Raw genomic sequence first — 17,515 nt, forward strand, 5'->3', positions numbered from 1 at the left:
ACAAAACGCCAAATTGAGCACATGGGCATCTAATTAACACTACAAGAGCTCTCCGCACAGCAAAAAACGCCACTATCCATCAAGAGCTGAGCAGCACCTTACAGATGGGAGAAATTTTTTAGCCATCTATCCATACCGTGGCTCGAACAAACCGGCTAATATCCGGAATCTACAAAGAACTTAAACAAATCCTTAGCAAGAAAAAACACCCACTCAACAAAGTGGGCGAAGGATATCAACAGTACTTCTCAAAAGCAAGACATTTATGTGGCCCAACAAATATATGAACAAATGTTTTGTTGCAAAGTGTTTGATGAAAAATCATCAACTGGTCATTGAGAAATGCAAATCAAAACACAATGAGATACAACGCTCATGCCAGTTAGAAATGGCAATCATTAAGAAGTCAGGGAAACACAGATGATGGAGAGGAGCTGGAGAAACAGGAAGCTTTTTACACTGTTAGGAGTGTAAATTAGTTCAACCGCTGTGGACAAGAGCAGTGTGGCAATTTCCTCTCCCAGGAATACCTTTTGACCGCAGCAATCCCATTATTGGGTACCACTATCCCAAAGGATTACAACATTATTCTACTATAAAGCACACATGCACTATGTTATATTTGCAGCACCTGTTCACAATAACAAAGCTTGGACCAACCCAAATGCTCATCAGTGACAGACTCGGATAAAGAAATGTGGCAAAATATACACCATGGAAAACTACGCAGCATAAAAAGGATATGTAGTGCCTTTGCAAGGGGACATGAATGAGCTGGAAACCATCATTCTCAAGCGCAACTAACACAAGAAGGAGAAACCAAACAGCCGCATGTTCTCAACTCATAAGTGGGAGTTGAACAATAAGAACACATGAACACAGGGAGGGGAACATCACACACAGGGGCCTGTTAGGGGATGGGGGCTAGGGGAGGAATAGCATCAGGAATAGGAGAAATACCTAATGTAGATGATGAGTTGATGGGTGCAGCAAACCAGGATGGCATGTGTATACCTATGTAACAAACTTGCATGTTCTGCACATGTACCCCAGAACTTAAAAGTATAATAATAAAAATAAAACTAAGACATAAACACACTCATTAGACTAGGCCTAGATGGGGTCAGGATAATCAATGCTATTGTCTTTCACCTCCACATCTTGTCCTGCTGGAAGATCTTCAGGGGCAATAACACACATGGAACTGTCATCTTCTATGACAATGCCTTCTTCTAGAATATGTCCTGAAGGACCTGAGGCTGTTTTACAGTTAACTTTCTTAACAAGTACAGTCAAGTAGCAATAAAATGTATAGTAAGTACATAAACTAGTAAGATATACATTATCAAGTATTATGTACTGTACATAACGGTGTTAAACTTTTATACCACTAGCACTGTAACATGTTTGTTTATACTAGCATTATCATAAATACAAGAGTAATGCATGCTGTTATGATGTTACATTGGCTACAACATCACTAGGCAACAGGAGTTTTTCAGCTCCATTATAATTTTATGGGACCAACATTGTGTAAGTGGTTCATCGTTTACTAAGATGTTATGTGCACATGACTGTATTCTACAGCTCAGGGGTTCCCAACCCCCAGGCCATGGACTGGTATTGGTCTGTGGTCTGTTAGGAATCAGGCCTCATAGCAGGAGGTGAGTGGCAGGCAAGCAAGCATACCTGAGCTCTATCTCCCGTCAGATCAGTGGCCACATTAGATTCTTTTTTTTTTTTTCAGACTGAGTCTCGCTCTGCCACCCAGGCTGGAGTGCAGTGGCGTGATCTCAGCTCACTGCAAGCTCCGCCTCCCGAGTTCACACCATTCTCCTGCCTCAGCCTCCCGAGTGGCTGGGACTACAGGCACCCGCGACCATGCCCAACTAATTTTTGTATTTTTAGTAGAGACAGGGTTTAACCATGTTAACCAGAATGGTCTTGATCTCCTGACCTCGTGATCCGCCCGCCTCAGCCTTCCAAAGTGTTGGGAATTACAGGTGTGAGCCACTGCACCCAGCCTGCATTAGATTCTTATAGGAGCACAAACCCTATAGTGAACTACACATGAGCGGGATCTAGGTTTTGTCCTCCTTATAACAATCTAATGCCTGATGATCTGAGGTTGAACAGTTTCATCTCAAAACCATTCCCCCCTTCCCAGTCTGTGGAAAATTTGTCTTCCATGAAACTGGTCCCTGGTGCCAAAAAGGCTGGGGACCACTGCTATACCTGTTTTCTTTGTGGCTACCAGGGGGATTACATTAAACATCCCAAAGTTCTAATACTATACTCTAACTTGAATTTTTTTTTTTTGTTGTTATTTAGTTTTTATTTCATAATCATAAACTTAACTCTGCAATCCAGCTAGGCATGGGAGAGAACAAGGAAAACATGGAACCCAAAGGGAACTGCAGCGAGAGCACAAAGATTCTAGGATACTGCGAGCAAATGGGGTGGAGGGGTGCTCTCCTGAGCTACAGAAGGAATGGTCTGGTGGTTAAGATAAAACACAAGTCAAACTTATTCGAGTTGTCCACAGTCAGCAATGGTGATCTTCTTGCTGGTCTTGCCATTCCTGGACCCAAAGCGCTCCATGGCCTCCACAATATTCATGCCTTCTTTCACTTTGCCAAAGACCACATGCTTGCCATCCAACCACTCAGTCTTGGCAGTGCAGATGAAAAACTGGGAACCATTTGTGTTGGGTCCAGCATTTGCCATGGACAAGATGCCAGGACCTGTATGCTTTAGGATGAAGTTCTCATCTTCAAATTTCTCCCCATAGATGGACTTGCCACCAGTGCCATTATGGCGTGTGAAGTCACCACCCTGACACATAAACCCTGGAATAATTCTGTGAAAGCAGGAACCCTTATAACCAAATCCTTTCTCTCCAGTGCTCAGAGCACGAAAATTTTCTGCTGTCTTTGGAACCTTGTCTGCAAACAGCTCGAAGGAGACGCGGCCCAAGGGCTCGCCGTCGACGGCAATGTCGAAGAACACGGTAGGGTTGACCATGGCTAGTACTACAAGAATTTCCTCGGCGGCAGCGTCTGCAAAGCGGGTCTAACTTGAATTTTACCAGCTTAACGTTAATAACAAAAAATTCAGCTCCTTTAAAAGCTCTGTCCAAACCTATTGATGTCACCAAATTAATCTTTATAAACTGTGTAGCCCAAAACATAAACTAGTAATTCTTTGATTCAGCCTCTTAAATTATGTAAAAAACAAAATATGGAGTAACAAATCAAAGTCACAATAATTCTGGATTTTAGACTAATTTATTAAAACTACATTAGTCTCTTACATCATGTAGAAAAAAGATACTGCAATTATAAACCATCATTTCAATACTACCAGATTTTATAATTGCCCATGCTGTTACCTTCACTGACATCTTCATTTCTTCAGATGAATTTGGGTTACTGTCTAGTGTCCTTTCATTTCACCCAGCAGGACTCCCTTTAGCATTTCTTCTAAGGCAGGTCTAGGGGTAACAAACTCCCTCAGCTTGTTTATCTTAGAATGCTTTAATGTCTTTCTTTCTTTTTTTTTTTTTTTTTTGTGAGATGGAGTCTCGCTTTGTCACCCAGGCTGGAGTGCAGTGACACTATCTCGGCTCACTGCAAGCTCCACCTCCTGGGTTCACGCCATTCTCCTGCCTCAGCCTCCCGAGTAGCTGGGACTACAGGCGACTGCCACCATCCCCAGCTAAGTTTTTGTATTTTTAGTAGAGACGGGATTTGACCATGTTAGCCAGGATGGTCTCGATCTCCTGACCTCATGATCCGCCTGCCTCGGCCTCCCCAAGTGCTGGGATTACAGGCATGAGCCACCACGCCCGGCCTCCTTCACGTTTGATGAACTGCTTTGCCAGGTATAGGATCCTTGGTTGACTTTTTTTTTTCTCTTAGCATTTTTAATATATTGGCCCACTACCTTCTGGCCCCTAGTTTCTGATGAGAAATCTGCTGATAATCTTATTGAGCAGCAGTCCCCAACCTTTCTGGCACCAGGGACTGGTTTTGTGGAAGACAGTTATTCCACAGACCGGGGGGCACAGGATGATGGTTTTGGAATAGAACTGTCCCACCTCAGATCATCAGGCATTAGATTCTTATAAGGAGCATGCAACCTTGATCCCTGGCATGTGCAGTTAGTTCACAAGAAGGCTTGCATGCCTATGAAAATCTAATGTCACTACTGATCTGACAGGAGGCAGAGCTCAGGTGGTAATGCTCACTCACCCACCACTGACTTCCTGCTGTATAGTCCAGTACCTAACAGGCCACAGACTGGTAATGGTCTGTGGCCTGGGCTTGGGGACTTGTTACTGAGGATTCTTTGTATGTAACAAGTTGCTTCTCTCTTGTTGCTTTCAAAATTCTCTGGCTTTGGCTTCTGAAATGTTGATATCTGGGTGGTCTCTTTGAGTTCATCTTACTTGGAATTTGTTGAGCTACTTGGATGCTTATATTCATGTCTTTCATCAAATTTAGGAAGTCTTCAGCCATTACTTCTTCAAGTATTCTCTCTCTCCCTCAACCCTGCTTCTGGAACTGCCAACATGCATATATTGGTCTGCTTAATGGTGTCCCACAGTTCCCTCAGACTCTGTTCATTTTTCTTCAATCTTTTTTTTTTCTTTTCTTCAGACTCATCAATTTCTACCGTCCTATCTTCAAGCTCACTGATTCTCTTCCTGCCCTTGGATTCTTCTAGGGAATTTTTCATTTTAGTTATTACTTTTCAGCTCCAGAATTTTTTAGGTTATCTCTTTATTGATATTTCCATTTTCCTCACGCATTGGTTTTTAACTGTCTCCACATCTTCCTTAGTTCTCTGCGCATCTTTAAGACAGTTATTTGAAAGTCTTTGTCAAGTATGATCAGGTCTTTTCAGGGACAGTTTCTATTCATTTTCCTTGGAATGAAGCATATTTTCTTTGCATGTCTTGTGATCTTTTGTTGAAAAACTGGCATTAAAATTAAATAATGCTGTTAATCTGGAAATCAGATTCTTCTTCCCCAGGGTTTGCTGGGGGGTTTTGTTATTTATTTATTTTTATTGATCCTTAGCTGTCTCTATGTCAAGGATCAGCTTGAGGTCTCATTTTAAGGTCTTCTCGGTTCTTTTCTGAGCCTGTACCTTTCCCTGGACATGTACATTTTCTACTTCCCCCCCATATGTGCAGGTGCTTTTGAACGTCCTAGTCTTTAGTGTCTGGCTCCCAACAGGAGAAAATGAGAAAAATGAAGGGTTGGGGGAGAAGGGTCCTGGGCCTTTAAATCACAGCAATGGAAGTAATTTAAGCTGGATGAAGAGGGGTTTGCAAAAATCAGGGGAGGTGCAACAATGGTCTCTGGACTCATCTGCCCCTCTAAAATCAGAAGTAGCAATCAAGGATCTGGCTCCATGTGCAAGCTGCTCCTGGAACACGTGCACAGTTGCCTGCCATGGGCAGGGGGTAGGGTAGCTGCCACTGTGCCAGGAGCTAAAATTAACCCTAATTTACCATCTAAGCCTTGCCCTGGAAGTTACAAGCCATCAGCAGACTCCAGAGCTCCAAAATAGTCACGTCAGATTCTGCCAGTGCAATTACTGTCCAGGTAGGGAAGACATATTCCTGGTGGTTTGTACTCTGCTATCTTCCCAGAATCCTTCCCCTTCACTGAATAACATAAATGCTAAAAACTGCTTGTCTTTGACTTATGTACCATTCCACCAGAGCTTGAAAGCCTGTAGATGGCCTTCACTCCACTGATTTCCATCTGGAGCCTCCTGCAGCATCTGGGCACACCCACCTAGCAGTGATAGTCAGTGGCAATACCTCTGTGCTCCCTTTTCCCCTCAAAGCTTCATTTGATCCCTCGTGCTCCTTTTGACTTTTTTTAAGTGGCATGTGAAATGAATATTCATATCTGGCCTTTTCAGTTCCTTTGAGAATCTGGGGAATAATGTACCCCACACTTAGTAGGCACTAAACACTAATAAACTCTCAATTTCTTACTCTGTACTGCCCTTAGCAAACTCCACAATGATCCTTCTGAAATATCTCATGGGCTCATGTGAAAAGGTTCTCTCATTAAATCCTGAAAAGCAGAGCAGAATTCAGGAAGACCTGGGTGAGGATTAGGGTGATTGAGGCTTTCAGACCAGCAAGAGGGAAGAGGGAGGATAGTCCAGGCACCTGCTTAGATACTTTAAAGTCGTTCCTCTTCAACTCAAATTTTTTACTAATAAGCAAAAATGTAAAAACCATTAATTTTGAAATTTTACATGTAGTTTCCTTTTAATTCTCCATTACTGAAATTGAACATCAAACAAGAGTATGAATGCCATGCAGAGTGTTACAACACTGCTATTGTATCCAATTTAAATAGAGTATGCCTTCCCTAACCCTTTAGGACCCAAAATTTATGTAACATTATCTCAGATAGGAAGGGAATGCTTCCTCCTCCTGTTCTTTTTTCACATGGCAAATAACATGCACGTGATTTACTGAGGATATTTACTGACAGCAAGACACAGTGGCAGCAGCAGGTCTCCTTGCCTTTTCTTTAGAACAGCCTGGAAGGCCTGAAGGCCAGCACTGTGGCAGGAACCAGGCAAACACTGCAGGATAGTTATTTCTCTGCCATGTACTCCCCATTGGTTTATGCTGATCATTCCAGTAGAACCACTTTGAAATAAATCAGCTATATTCATAATCTGAAATCAAACACAATAACATAGTTTGCATAAATGTAACATTTAAAAAACCACCTGCATTAAAACAAATAGAACCAAAATACAAATAACCCACAAGAAAACAAAGTATATGGAGGTTATAATTCTTAAAAGAGACTCCTACATGTCAGTAAGAAAAAACTTGACCATAAAAACTGCCAAATCTGAACAAAATACATCAGATAAGAACTAAAAATGGCCATGAACAAATGAGGACATATTCAACATGACCAGACACACCACTTATTTGCCTATCAAACTGTTAAAAGAGTTATTTTAATCTTGAGCGCATGTCCACTGCCAACATTGCTTGGCAACTGCAAAGAGGCCTTTTCCTCCCTTCTGGAGGGCAGCAGGTACCCAAAGCTTCCAACCTGGCGTGAACTCTGACCCACTCACTCTACCTATAAGAACTGAGCTCAAGGCAGTAACTGTAATCATGGCAGTGTAAACGTGCATCTGAAAGGAGGCTCACTGTGGTCCTGTTGAAACAACACTGATGTACAGCAATAGAGCAAATACTACATTTACTCATGGCACACTTGTAAAATACAGCCATTGAAACGTAGAAGAATATATATAATAGACTTAAAAGTCTATAATTTATTAAGTACAAAACCAAATTATTTTAAAAAGCACTTGATTCTAATTTTGTAAAAAATTTTTAAAAAGAAAAAAAATAAATCCCTGAGAGGGTTTATGTCACATACGAATGCTGCTATTTACTCAGAGGTAGAATTATAAGAAATTTTAATTTTCTTTATACTTTAATGTGCTTTCTAGATTTTATGCTATAAGCATAATTGCTTTTATAGTCAGAAAAAAAAAGCAAAATAAAATACATCCTATTACATCCTATTCGGGGTAATTTAAAAACCCTTTTCACACATTTCAATATGCAGAATTACAAAGTCAATAACTTTTATTAACATAATGATATAAAAATTTTAGTATGATATACAGAATTCCCAGAGTAACTCTAAAACATTTTAATGCACTTCTTAAAATCTTAATTTACAAGATACCTTGTCTTACCACCACTGACCTTTCAATACAAAAAGCTGACAATTTTTGTTTGCTATAAAACTACAACATCAAGATTGGAGTTAGGTAGCTTTTTTTTTTCTTTCCCTTCCCAGCCATTCTATTGTAAGGAATGTCTGTTAGATTACTGCCCAAACCTCTGTATGTCAACAATAAGTTACATAGATTCTGTACATAATTACAATAGGGTTATTAGAATTCCAGTATGTCACAACATACTTTACCACAGTCCAACACCATGGGGAAACAGGGCTACTATGCACAGTGCTATCTGTAGCCAGACAGGAGTAAAACATGAGCGCTGGCCCAGTTAGCCAGGTTCATGTGTGGAGAATTAATAACAGCTTTGTTAGGCACTGATCCAGACTAATTCTGGAAAAACCTGGTTGTTTCTGTGAAGCATGCATGATTCACAAAATTTTCCAGCCTCAATACCCCAAAAACCCAACAATTTCATAACATACTCTTAATTAGCTATATAAAAATAATCTATATCTTAGATTCGTGCTTGACTTCAAATTCTTAGAAGTAACTAAAGGACTTTACATTCTCTGATTTAGGTTCTGTATAATTTTAGATCACTCAGCTTAGTCAAGTTTGAACAAAATAAAAAAATGGTTTGGCCAAATTTTATAGGCACACAACTCAAAATGTGAAAGGCAGTGAAGAATGTAACCGTCTCCACCTTCAATACGGGGCAACGCTGTTCCCTGCTCCCCTCAACTGTACTGCTGGTACTCACCAAACAGCACTATGGATATGAAAACCTTAGACTTTACCACCAATGCTTCCAAATCTGCTGATTTGGAATAAAAATAATACATCAGTACACTTCCACGAGAAGAATTAATATTGTAGTGTTAGGAAAACTAGCAATTTAACTAAACAGCATCAAGTTACAAACCAGGAAAGTGATTTAAAACTAAATGCTGGCTTATGTTTCTGAAACAAAGCATCTAAACTTGGCAGTCCAAAATGGCACTTACTGAGTGTCCATAACAATAACAATATATGCTGACAAGCAGCACACCTTTGTTTTTTGTTTTTGTTTTTTAAACGGCGTCTCGCTCTGTCACCCAGGCTAGAGTGCAGTGGCGAGAGGCATGATCTTGGCTCACCGCAAGCTCCGCCTCTCAGGTTTACACCATTCTCCTGCCTCAGCCTCCCGAGTAGCTGGGACTACAGGCGCCCACCACCACATCTGGCTAATTTTTTGTATTTTTAGTAGAGACGGGGTTTCTCCGTGTTAGCCAGGATGGTCTCGATCTCCTGACCTCATGATCCACCCACCTTGGCCTCCCAAAGTGCTGGGATTACAGGCGAGCGCCACTGCGCCCAGCCAGCACACCTCTTTCAATAACAAAACTGGCAGAGGAGGAACTGCGTGTGACCACAGTGCTCTGTGAGCAGGGAGGATGGGTCCAGCTTGCTTCCTTTCCATAAGCCTCCCTGTGAAACAGAAGTGAGGCAGCTGGTTTGTACTCTGCTATCTTCCCAGAATCAAGTTTCTCTCTGTAAACGGTCTCAAGTTTCTCTCCGTAATTTCTATATATGAACTTGTCATTTGAAGTGGGAATAAATAACTGAATTTTAAAAATCAGGAACTACATTTTTAGCCTACAGAAAGTGCAAACTTGCAGTACAGCAGAGAACAACCTCGGTGCCTGTGATTCCTCACAATGCCCACGCCAGGCCTTTCCTTTCCTTTCCTTGTCTCTCCATCTGTTAAAATACCAGCATCTGTATTTTTGTAAATGTACTTGGCAGATTGAAAATATTTCTTTAAATAATTCAGGAAGTGCTTTTAAAAGGAGATGCAGGGAACTGCTGAGAGGGATCTGTAAGAGCACAGGAAGGGGCGAGTCCCGGTGCGTGGGCTCTGCAGTGTCTTCCCACATCACCTTGGACTGCTGGAGCTCATTCGTCTCCGACACCCGGGCTCGGGGTGCTGCGCTCACATGTTGTAGGCCACATAGATGGGGTCCAGCTGGTCAGCCAGGAAGCCGTCCCGCAGGTGCATGCGCTGCTTCTCACCCCGAGAGTTGATAGGGATCACCCCTGGGTCCACAATGACCACGACGCCCACGACCAGGTAGTGCTCCTCCAGCACCACATTGGTCACCAGGGCCACCAGGTCCAGGGCATCCTGCTCGAGCCCATCCAGCTCCACCACCACCACCAGCAGGTTGGTCCAGGTGAATACGGCACTGCAGAGGAAGAGAGACGGGGTCACACGGACACAGGCAAGGCCACAGGGTCCAATGAATGCTTGGGAAAGGGTGGCACCAAGAAGAGCGAAGCGCACTGATGTCACAGAGCTATTTAAGGCCATTCACAACCTAAAGACCAGGCCAGATCCATTTTACAGGATGTCTATTCCAGCTAAAGCTTTTACTGAGAATCAGGAGCATTATCTGATGCTGAAAGCTGTACCTGTCCCAACACAAGTTCCCCACAGGTGAAGGAATCAGGAGTCACAACCATGTGAGAAACATATTAAAAGCAGAAACACTTCAGGATGAGACCTGTGGAAACCTTACCTTTTGCCTGTGCATTTGGGGACAATCTCTTGGCTTACAACTCATAAGGAAACGGAGAAAAAAACAAGCCAAACCCAAACAAAGGCAGCAAGGTGTCCTCTGGTACCACGCTGTGCAGAGTACATCCAGAGGGAGAACCCACAAGAAGTCCTCAGCCCTCTCTGGCAATGCCCAAGGTAGACAGGGTTCATCTACATGGCACCCAGCTCCACTGCAGACCAGGGTGACAATGCAGGAGGCCTGTGCTCCGGTCCAGCAGTCCTCGGCTCTGCTCCAACCGATGCACAGCACTCATGCCCAGAGGAAGGGCTGTATGGACCATGTGGAGCCACCCTCCACCTGGGCTCTTACCACTCAGCGATGCTCCTGTGTGCTCGGATGACAGAGGTCTCGATGTCGATGGGGTGGTACCGCATGCCTCTGAGCTCCAGAGTTTCATCCAGAGACCCAACGACATACAGTGCATCATGCCGCCCTGTGAACAGTGTGTGTTTACACGTGCCCAGAAAGCCGAGGCATGCAGAGGCATGGGCCGAGGCATGGGCTCGTATCCTCTGAGCCCAACCAGGGGCTCTCAGGCACGGGGAGGTCTCAGCTCAAACATCATGAGGTCCCACACTACATGCAGAGAGGGTGATGGAGGTACTGGCAGTGCAGGCTGTTATCTCTGCAGCATGGAACCACCTCAGGAAAGTTACAGCAAGTGTGAGCATATTATTAAAAATAACTTATCTCTGGGAACAGGACACTATCTATAGGAGCTACCAAAAGTTCTGCCTTATCTGGCCAGCTTGTGGTGGCTGCACAGAGTCCTCTGGACATTGGCCACAACCTTGAATGGGTTGTGCATGGGAAAGCCACTGGTAAAGACACAGTGGCAGAGAGGCCGGCCTCCTCCTCAGGGAGGAGCCTGGTAGCCTTATCACCAACACCATCCCCCAACCCCTTAGCAGAGGCCAAGGTCCCAAGGATAGAGAGGGGCAGTCATGGAGGGAAAACAGTATTTTCACAGAAAACCGCTGTCAGAATATCTTCCCCCCACACTGAACAATACCAGACCACAGCAAGGAGTGAGGTGTGCCAGCAGGTGACCAAGCTCTTGGGGAGCCCAGGTCCTCCCCACACAGCACTCACGTGGGACTTCACCACAACCCCTCACCTCCACTGGCATCGGTGAGCTCTGTTCGTCGAAGGAAGCCAAGGTAGCCAGTCCTTGCCCAGATGGTCTGTGTGTCTCCAAAACTCAGCCGGGCACTGAAGTGGTCGGCATGAAGCGCCTCCTCCCCATAGACTGTGTAGTACCCGGTGGCATTGTGGGGGCTGCTTACCCAGATCTGGTGGGGCCCAGAGGACAAGAATGTGAAGTGTTACCAATCACCGAGTTCAGACTCTGTCACGAGACATCCAAGAATGTGACTGGCCAAGAATAATGCTCCAGAAAACACCGAACGAAGTCGGGCGGGTAATATTCATTGTCTCTTATTTTATGAACTAAGTTAAATTACAGGCACAGAAAGCAAACACAACTTTTCTCTCCTTCAATACTGTGTTTCTTCCTTTGACCCAAGAATGGCATCTATAGGACTCTATCCTACGTGGTAAGTAGAGAGGGGCAATTCCACCTTCCTCACATCCAACTATTGTTGGCAGTTAAGAGAGGGCTGGAATTCCACAACAGGGACAGGCTGAAGGAATGAGGGTCCCTACAGAGTGGAGAGCATGTGGCTGCTCAGACTCATGGCAAGACAGAGGCCCTGAAAACAGACAGCACGTCCCAGGGTTAACGTCAGCCCCAAGCGTGTGTGTGTGCGTCCACTATCCATGTGCACATGTGTGTGTCCACCAGTCTGTTCACGTGTGCGTGCACCCGCATATCTACACACGTAAGCATTTGTGTGCATCCATGCAGAGACCAAGGGACCAGAGGCCTGTGCCTGCAGGACCAAGTGTCATGGGGCCCTTCTAGACACAGAGTCCGTCCAGAACCTACAGTCAGTTCAACTGGCTCTAACACGCCCCTGCATGGCAGCGTCTGAAAGAGGAGAAGGGGGTGGCCAACAGGGGCGTTTCCCGTGAGCATCTGCCATGAGGGGTGGGTCCCCATTCCCGGCCCAGACTCGCCATCTCCTGGGGGCACACCCTTGACTTACAGACCTGGGTTTGGCTGTCCAGGAAGTGGGATGGTTGAGGGGAGGGTCCCTCACTCCATCCACACTCAGGATTGGGACCCAGGACACCTTCCCATCAGGACACAGTTTAAGACCACCTGAGGGGTCACATGCTCACACCCTTGTCCCAGTCAGAAGAAGCCAGCTGAGGCTGAGTGATTTCCCACTGGGCACAGCTTGCCGGAAGCCCCCAGTCTGGCTTCACAGCAGAGCCCACAAACGATGCCTGTGCCCGCCTGGTCTGAAGACATCAATTTGACAGCACATTCTGGAACCAAGAGGATAGGACTAGGAACGTGTGTCCTGAGCTCTCATGACAACAGATCAATCTGCACATTGGGGACATGACTGCATGTCAAGCTGCCACCGCTGCCCGTAAATAATGAGTTGTGCCTGTCCCAAATTACAGCAAGATGTACGTGCAATACATGTAGACATTTCAACCCAATGGATTCCTGTATAGCCTCTGTGTTCTCAGGGAGACCCACACCTTCCACCTGCACCCTCAGGACAAGGGCTCTGAGCTCTCCGAACCTCCCAGGGCACGTGGAGGCCTTGAACTCTTCTGGAGCAGAGTTCTCTATCACCAGTTCCCCGGGTCTGTGCTCCTGCCTGGGTGCCAGGGACCACGTTGTAAGTAGCAGCTGCTGGGTCCTGCACAAGGTAGCTGTTTTCCATGCTGCCACTGGTGCCCGTGCAGCTCCTCCCATCTGTCAGTGCCCTCACACCTAGGGGTTCCCCTCTGTTGGTAAGGTCAACCTAGGGCTGAAGCAGTTTGTCCCACAGTACCCCAAAATCCTACATAGGAACTGGGTCTGGGAGGTACATGGGGGAGGGCCAAATGGTTTCTGGTAGATTCCCAAAGGCAAGTGTCATTCCACAGTTCAGAATTCCCAAATCTGAAGCAAAAAGAGAAGGAAGATGAAGCTGGTGGGGCTGGAGAGCTCAAGCCCCTCCCATGGGCCCCTGCCCTCAGCTCACCTCTCCCAGGTGTGAGTCTCCCAAGGGTCCTTTGGTCTCAGTGTGTGCGATGATGACCTTCACGCCAGGGAGGATCTGGAAGGAGGAGAGCTATGTCCCTTGTTAAAGAAAACATGACACGAGACTCTCTTAAATCAGTGACATTAAAATAACGTCCCTTGGAAGTTGGCCTGCAGGACTGACGTGCTTATGTCAGGTCAGGAAGTTTAGAGGCCGCTCCAAATTTGACTTCGAATTTTGAAAAAGAGATGTCAATAGAAATAAGTTGTGAATCTCAGCAAAATGACTCCAGCTCCTAAGACGGGACCCCATCTTTGGGTGTCAGGAGGGGCAGAGGGTCACTAGGGCTACAAAGACAATCAGCCAGGTGATGCCAGCGTACCTCACGGGCACACATCCAGGGGTGCAGTTACCCTGCTGTGCCCAGCCCTGCAGGAGGCACATGTCTGTCCTAGTTCTCAGCCAGGAACCTGACCATGAGGAAGTTCTTCCTGCCCGTGACTAAGAGTCAATCCAACCACTGAGCACTGGCTCTGTGCCAATTCAGGATGGCAAGAGGCCACCATCTCTTACCTGGCCTCCCAGGCCCGGTCCCAGTGTTCCCTCACTGGGCTCAGGTCGGACCACCTGACTGCACAAGACCTGGATGCTTGTTCTGTGTCCTCAGTTTCCTCACGTATGAAATGGGGGCAATTGCACTCCTGGCAAGAGGAGGGGACGAGGGGCCACAGGGAGGGGTGAGCTGTGGTTAGCACCAGACCCTCCCCGCGGGGTGGGACTGTTCTGTTTCCCCAGATGCTGTTGGGGCCTCCATCTTCTCCCTGCATGTCCCAGCTGAGCCCCAAAACCAGAGCTCTTTCCAGGACACAAACCTATCAGGCCCAAGTGATTGTAACAGCAAAATAGGAAAGAATGCCCAATAAAAGGGGGTGAGCTAAACAATTACAGTGCAGCTGTACATGGCAGGGCAGGAACAGCCCCTGAAAAGAGCGGCGTGGAGGCCCCACGACCCAGGGAAACCCGCTGAGTTTACACCAAGGATGATGCAGAGCTGCGGCAACGGCGGCTCACATGTACCTGTGCTCAGAGAAGGGAGGACGTGCAGCAACCCCGGCTCCCACAGATGTGCTGTCCACTAAGCTCACCCAACTGCACTCTCGGCTGGTCTACTTCCTAAAGTGACTGTCACAGGGGACACGGGATGGGAGCTTTTCAAGCCCCTGCACCTGCATGTGAGTTCACTCACTCACTCCTGCTCCCCACACTCAGCCCAGTCCCACCGGCCTCCCAGTAGCTCCCACCTCGAGACCCTCACAGCAGCTGTGCCTTCTGCCCCCAGTCTCACCCCTGCTGCCTTGCGGGAGTCTGTGTGCTGGACATCACATGGCTTGGCTGGGTCCCTCTCTGGGCCCGTCTCTGACTCCCTACAGGTGGCTGTGGCCATGGCAATGAACGGAGTCAGGGTGGCCAATCTCCTTCTCTTGCCTCTGGGGTTGTGAAGGCACCAGGGCCCCCGCGGCCCCCGCTGGATGTGCAGCAGCTGCCCACTCACATCAAGCCTGGCATACTCTTCATGCTGCCTTCCCGGGCTGTGTGGCTTTTCCTCCTTCCTTTGAACCTTTCCTGGTTCAGAGGATGCTGTTCTGTGCCTATGTCTGCTGACCCCTTGCAGCATCTCAGTTGTTTCCTGGGAGTCCTCAGGCCATCTCAGGATCCCCCAGATCCCCCACAGGCTCTGGGGGCCTCTTCCCTGCTGACACCCTAAACTAGGGCATGAGATTTTGCCATCTCCAATTTAGGGTCAGGGCCACTCCACTGAACCCTAGATGTGTAGGTGGGCCAGACCCTGCCTCCATGGCCCTGGCCCCAGAGGCCTGAGGCCTGCCACCCACCCAGTGGGAGTTCTTTATTCCTGTACCTGAAGTTCTCCCTTTCTTGGCTTTGAGCTCAGATGTGTGTTTAAAGACATAACTAAGTAATTCTATATCTCAGTCACAAAGCAGGGAAGGAGGCTTCTGCAGCAGCCAAGCCCACCCCAACCAGAAGTCAACCCATGTTCATCTGAGCCACAGCCCCTAGCACCCTCCACGGGGTGATGCTTCAGACAGACGTCTCAGACACGACTCAGAATGCACACGTCTTGGTTTCCACTACCTTTCCAGACTCCATCAATGGCAGGCTGTGTGGAGAACCCCGTTCTACCAAACGTACCCTAAAAATCAAGGGAACAATTTCAGTATGTAATTTACTACACAGGTGTGTCTAAAGGGGCAGATCATGAGGTTGGAAATAATCACTCTGAGGGTCTGCTGACAACAGCCAGGATGTCAACCTTTCCACAGCACACCTGCCATGAATGGCAGGGACACCCCAACCACGCTGCGGTCCCAAGTGCTGCCACCCGCATGCACTCACGACCCACCCCATGTGCTCACAGCAGCTCACTCTACATTTCTTTTAGGTCCTCCTTGAACCCAGCAGGCCCCTGGCACCCAGTAAGCTAAACCTAGTGTTTACATCAAGCTACAGTGTGGCCATACTTGAGAATCCAGGACTGGGATCTGAGCTTCAAAGCTGGGAGAGGCCCTGATACACACCTGACCACAAACCAGCAAGCACACACTGTATGCACCACCATCGGTTATCAAGATGAAAACTAAGTCAGATTCTATGACAGCATCAGGTAAGAAATGTTCTTGCCAGTAGACGGATTACTTGTCTTCTGTCTGTCCCTATCCCTCTAAAAAACCAAATGTCACAGGGGTCACTCTTATTCTTCCTGGCTGTGTGACAGATAAAGGGATGTTAACTGCAGCCCTGGGGACACGGGCGCACAGAGACAGACACTGAGCTCCCCTGGGAAGAGAAGGCCCACAGCTCTCCTCTTCCTCTTGGTGCAGATGGCCCAGTGTAGCCAGCTGTCCTCTCATGTGCCTATCCAGGTGCCCGGGTAGGCTTGACTTGGCCCAGCTGTCCTCTAATGCCTGGGTCCCAGGGGTGCATAGTCAGCGCAGACCTGGTCCGCACCACTTTGCCGCTGGGTATGAATGGGGCCCAGGCAGGCTGGGAACATTACCTGTCATGGCGCAGTGCCCGCATGTCCACGTAGACAGTTGTGGGGTCTGGGCCAGCTGTGCCCTGGAAGGAGAGCAGCAGAGGAACTTCTGTTCAGGGGCCTCACTTTCATCTTGTTTGCACAGGCACAGCTGCACGGCAGCTCCTCCCTGGCCCCCGGGCACACCCAAGAAGGGAGCCGCTCTGCTCCCTGTAGCAAGTCTGCCTAGGGGTTCGAGGTCCCCCAGGCAGGCTGATGCTTTCCATCCAAACATCCGCAGAGCTTGATAATATTGAGTGAAACAGTCAATGACTCTGAAAACACCAAATCATGCCACTTTACATTTCAGCTCTAACAAGTTTCTATTCCCACAGGTCTCTTGCTGTGATGAAAACACCATTAGGATGTGAGGGGCATTTCCACCACGCTGTCAGGCAGGGCCTGGCCTCTCACCAACCAGTCTAGTTCTACCGGGGACTGCTTGCAGCCAAGACTCACCCAGGTGAGATGGACGGCAGCCTTCACCTTTCTACTCCTTTCCTTTCTGAACCTTACAGTTAACATTAATCCCGACTAATGGACATTATGTATCATTTTATTCAATAAGGAACATCAAATTAAATGAGTACGCTGATCAACATCACCCTTAAAGATCCCAGACAACATAAACGATGTCTGCACTGGAATTAAACACCTCTGCACTGAATCTAAACAGAGCCCTTCCTCCCAAGGCAATACTATGAGCATTAACATTTTTTGAAAATAGTTTTCCTTTTAAATTTGGTTACAAGGAAGCTTTTGTAATATGTTAAGTAATACCCACTGTGAACAAAGTAAGACAGCAAAAGAAACATGTTTGTCTAGAATTCACGAGAAAGTCACATGAACTCATGGGAGGGGGAAGCACAGAGGCACCAACAAGGTCAAGGTCAAGGTCATACCTGCTCAGCCAGCTTTCCCAGCCTGTTGGGCTGACAGAGGCCAAGGAGGCA

At 46.9% G+C, this 17,515-nt stretch overlaps 2 protein-coding genes across 5 annotated transcripts in view; both read right to left on the reverse strand.

Annotated features, from left to right (window-relative positions):
- Window positions 1-2,322: 2,322 nt before the first annotated feature.
- LOC108512160 (peptidyl-prolyl cis-trans isomerase A) lies at window positions 2,323-3,089 on the reverse strand. The gene has a single exon (XM_017847299.1). It carries the CDS (start codon window positions 3,022-3,024, stop codon window positions 2,527-2,529), a length of 498 nt encoding a protein of 165 aa, XP_017702788.1. The 5' UTR covers window positions 3,025-3,089; the 3' UTR covers window positions 2,323-2,526.
- A 4,231-nt stretch (window positions 3,090-7,320) lies between these two features.
- DIP2A (DIP2 acetate--CoA ligase A) overlaps window positions 7,321-17,515 on the reverse strand; it is a 107,199-nt gene continuing 97,004 nt past the window's right edge. For 2 of the 4 annotated variants that reach the window (XM_017847293.1, XM_017847292.1), the window contains exons 33-39: window positions 17,465-17,494; window positions 16,545-16,606; window positions 15,623-15,680; window positions 13,469-13,543; window positions 11,479-11,653; window positions 10,671-10,794; window positions 7,321-9,986 (exon numbers count right to left, since the gene is read on the reverse strand). In XM_017847293.1, coding sequence (XP_017702782.1) covers window positions 9,734-9,986; window positions 10,671-10,794; window positions 11,479-11,653; window positions 13,469-13,543; window positions 15,623-15,680; window positions 16,545-16,606; window positions 17,465-17,494 — 777 coding nt within the window. In that variant the 3' untranslated portion in view covers window positions 7,321-9,733. Of the gene's footprint in view, window positions 9,987-10,670; window positions 10,795-11,478; window positions 11,654-13,468; window positions 13,567-15,622; window positions 15,681-16,544; window positions 16,607-17,464; window positions 17,495-17,515 lie in introns of those variants that run through there. The other 2 variants (XM_017847294.1, XR_001880509.1) reach the window with 2 other exon arrangements.

Source organism: Rhinopithecus bieti, unplaced genomic scaffold, assembly GCF_001698545.2.
Source record: "Rhinopithecus bieti isolate Rb0 unplaced genomic scaffold, ASM169854v2 scaffold_29990, whole genome shotgun sequence".
Lineage (NCBI taxonomy): Eukaryota > Metazoa > Chordata > Mammalia > Primates > Cercopithecidae > Rhinopithecus > Rhinopithecus bieti.

Coding starts and splice junctions, on each gene's coding strand:
- LOC108512160 (XM_017847299.1), bottom strand. CDS start 3,024: ATGGTCAACCCTACCGTGTTCTTCGACATTGCCGTCGACGGCGAGCCC.